We start from the raw sequence: 3,386 nt of genomic DNA on the forward strand, positions 1-3,386 counted from the left end.
CCACACACACACACAAAGAGAAGGAGGGTTGGTAGTGTGCGTGTTTGTGTGTCTTGAACCTCCCACCATTCCTCACATTTCAGTCACGGTAATTAAAACACATCGGGATTGTATCCCATTCCCATGGGTAAAGGCAATAGTTAGTAATATCACGGAACACACACACACATCACCAGGAGGACAAAGTAAACGGCGGCAACACAGAGCCCAGACAAAGCCTACAAACAAACAAAGAGGACACTTCCCTTACAAAATGATGGTTTGTCATGTGATGAGTGCCATAGGGAGTCCAATAGATGTGTTTAGCATAAAAAAATGCAAATAAGAGATTTATCGTGTTGAAAAAAGAAGTAACATTAAAATTCAATAAAAAGAGCAGTGCCCTTACAATGCATCCATGTCCACTCAAACAAAGGTTAACTGTGCAACTGTGTCATGGGAACACCGCTTAGCAAACGAGAGTGCAACCCAACACACACAACAAAAGCAGCAGTATGGGACCGTGCATCAATGCAGGACTGCTGCCATCTCTCTTGTTTTTCTTGGCTTTTTCTTTGACCAACCTCTCCGCCTCCAGTCTCGCCTTTTCAGCTGCCCGTTTCGCCTTTTCCTCCTCAGCCAGCTTTTCCTGTTTCTTTCTTTCCTCTTCGGCCAACTTCTCCTGTTTCTTTCTTTCTTCTTCGGCCAGTTTCTCCCGTCTCTTTCTTTCTTCTTCGGCCAGTTTCTCCCGTCTCTTTCTTTCTTCTTCGGCCAGTTTCTCCTGTCTCTTCCTTTCTTCAGCGATCCTCCTCTCATTTTCTTCCCGGATTAATTTCTCCGCCAAAAGCCTAGCTGCCTCCATCTCCGCTTCTTTCAGTTCCTTTTTTATTTCCGCCATGGCCACCCCCTTCCTTTTCTCTTCAAAATCCCTCTTCTTCTTCCTCTCAGGATACAATTCATCATCCCTCGCAACTGCATCTTCATAGCTTCGCGCACCACTCATCAGCACTCCTGGCGCCGGTTCGACGATCGAACTGCTTATCGCGGCTGTCTCATTCAATAACTTCGCCGTCTCGTTGACGTCCGTCTGAAACTCGTGAAACCCATCGACTCTCGTGCGCTCCACCCCTTCTGCACCCACCTTTTTGACCTGGGCCACGATCTTCTCGAGTTTCTTTAGCGTGTCCTGCAACATCCGGTCCGCATCCCTCATCTCTGTTTCGGCCTCCCTCTTGATCCCCTGCCCCCTTCCAAGAGCCAACCCCACTTCCTGCGTGAGCCAAAACAATTCTCCACCCGTCGCGGTGGCGTTCTTTATGAGATTTAATCTCTCAGGCGTGCTATGTTCGTCCATAAAACTCTCAAGACCATCTCGGCTAGCATTGAGTTTCGGCACCACATCACTTAAATCGCCAAATGATGCCCAACAAGCCGTTAGCGCGTATTTTTTCTTTTGAAGCATAGCGGTTTCTTTTTCCAGCGCCTCTTTACTTTCCGTAATGTGCTTCTTGGCCTCCTCCGCCACACCCCTCAGTTCTTTGATTTTTTCCACTGGTATAGGTTGTTCAATCACCTTATCCTTTACTTCCAGTTTGTTTTCGAGAGCGTCGACAGCATTTTTTGTTTTCTCCGCGGCTTTTTTGGCGTTATCTTTATGCTTTTCACATACCGCCGTCTCGTTCTTCAACACCGCCACACAACTTTTACCCGCCAGATACAGACCGTATGCCTGGTTCACCAACTCCTGCAACCGCCGCTCCGCAATCCCTGCTTCTTGCTTGATAGTAGTTTCTGGCGCAACGGTATTTTTGCTGGTGTCCCCCATGCCATCGGCGCTCACCACGCACGCACAACATTGCAGGAGTACCAACAGGTACACCACGCGGCGCAGTTGGATGGACATCGTTGCCATGATTATCACCGTGGGTTGTTTGGATCTGTGGTAACAAGGAAGAAGAGAAAGAGGAGAAAAGTAGACGCACATTTAACACCCATAGGATAGAGTACACAGCAACACAGAAAGAGTGAAAGATGGAGAGAATACACATCACAACAGCAATCAAACACAACCCAATGAGGGGAACAACAGTAAACCACTCACACGCAATAAAACACACCCAGAGTTACACAGATATTGAAACAACACCCTGAATTTAGAAGAAGTGGAAAACAAATGGTATCAAAACAATATTGAATAAATGACTCTACACACACTCCAATATCTTACTCGGCATTCATACACACAATGTGTCTCTGTATTCTCATTATAATAAAATCATTACCAGGCAGTTTGAACACCAAAATACACCAAAAACACAGTTTGTACGCCTGGCAACATACAAGAACAATACCACAAATCAATCAGCAAAACAAAGAGACTGTACAATAATCAACACACTTCCAAACAGAAAAAAAGAAAAAAAACCAATGCATTACCATAATATTTATACCAACACCACAATTGGAATTTAAAACCCACTCACCCACAACCATAACAAAAATGACTGCATACATCACTGTAATACCATGCCACTCTTTACAAACAGAGGCAACACACAATTACTCTCTCACACACATATTACATCTTTATTTATCCTTATTACTATTATTTTATTTTTCCCTCAGAATGCCAATTCACTTCCTCTTCTCCCACAGCATTATCAGCAAATAAAAAAAAAAAAACTCACCCACTCAAACACACACGTCCCTTACCCTATGGTGTGTATTAGGAGAGTAATATCAAACATATCCCCTTCCACCCCAACCCAAAAAGGACTCCATACCACATCACCACGTTTTTCTTTCTGTTCTTCGTGTATTTTATGGATGTTACTCCAATGGAACGGGTATCAGCCGTACACCGTAGAGCACCTAGTTACCGACTTACGAGTGGCTCTGAAGAAGAAGATCCCTTCATTTTATAGGATCCTCAAGCTCTTGTAATATGATTTTTGGTTGTGGCCCGTTCCCACACGAGAGAACCAGTCTACGAGAAATCTGATCGAGTAAACCCCACCAGATCTCTCTACTCTCACTGTTCTTACCCAAAACCCGTCCTCAAGTCTCCTTTTGGTATTAATTTTTTTTTATTTTTGGGTTTTTATAATAGATTGGCCTCAATGAATTCCTATTTATATTGTTGTTTGTTTTGGTCAGTGACAGACGTCTTGAGCGTACTCTTCTATCAGGGTTTCCATGTTTGAGCTCGTCGCTGATTTTAGAGAGGTGGGGAGGCCTTACAGAGGGGGAGGTAGGCTGTGTAGGGATTCCTGGGTGTGAAGTCTGTGGCATAGCGTAGTTCCGCTCCACCGCAATAAGGAACTGTGCTAACCGCTTAGAAAAACATAGTTTCTTCAGGGGAACATCATCAACTATCGCAAATTGAACTCGCAGTGGATGAAGAGCGG

General features: G+C 44.6%; 2 protein-coding genes across 2 annotated transcripts; both read right to left on the reverse strand.

The window, feature by feature from the left end:
* Window positions 1–448: 448 nt before the first annotated feature.
* TM35_000971040 (uncharacterized protein) lies at window positions 449–1,891 on the reverse strand (the record flags this gene model as incomplete). The annotated part of the gene is made up of 1 exon (XM_029031567.1): window positions 449–1,891. One exon carries the CDS (start codon window positions 1,889–1,891, stop codon window positions 449–451), a length of 1,443 nt encoding a protein of 480 aa, XP_028877140.1.
* Window positions 1,892–3,054: 1,163 nt separating this feature from the next.
* On the reverse strand, window positions 3,055–3,384 carry TM35_000971050 (uncharacterized protein; the record flags this gene model as incomplete). Its single annotated transcript, XM_029031568.1, has 1 exon — window positions 3,055–3,384. A coding segment is annotated over one exon (330 nt), but the record flags the coding sequence as incomplete, so codon positions are not given.
* Window positions 3,385–3,386: the final 2 nt, after the last annotated feature.

Source organism: Trypanosoma theileri (assembly GCF_002087225.1).
Source record: "Trypanosoma theileri isolate Edinburgh chromosome Unknown TM35_Tth_97_V1, whole genome shotgun sequence".
In the NCBI taxonomy this organism is placed as follows: domain Eukaryota; phylum Euglenozoa; class Kinetoplastea; order Trypanosomatida; family Trypanosomatidae; genus Trypanosoma; species Trypanosoma theileri.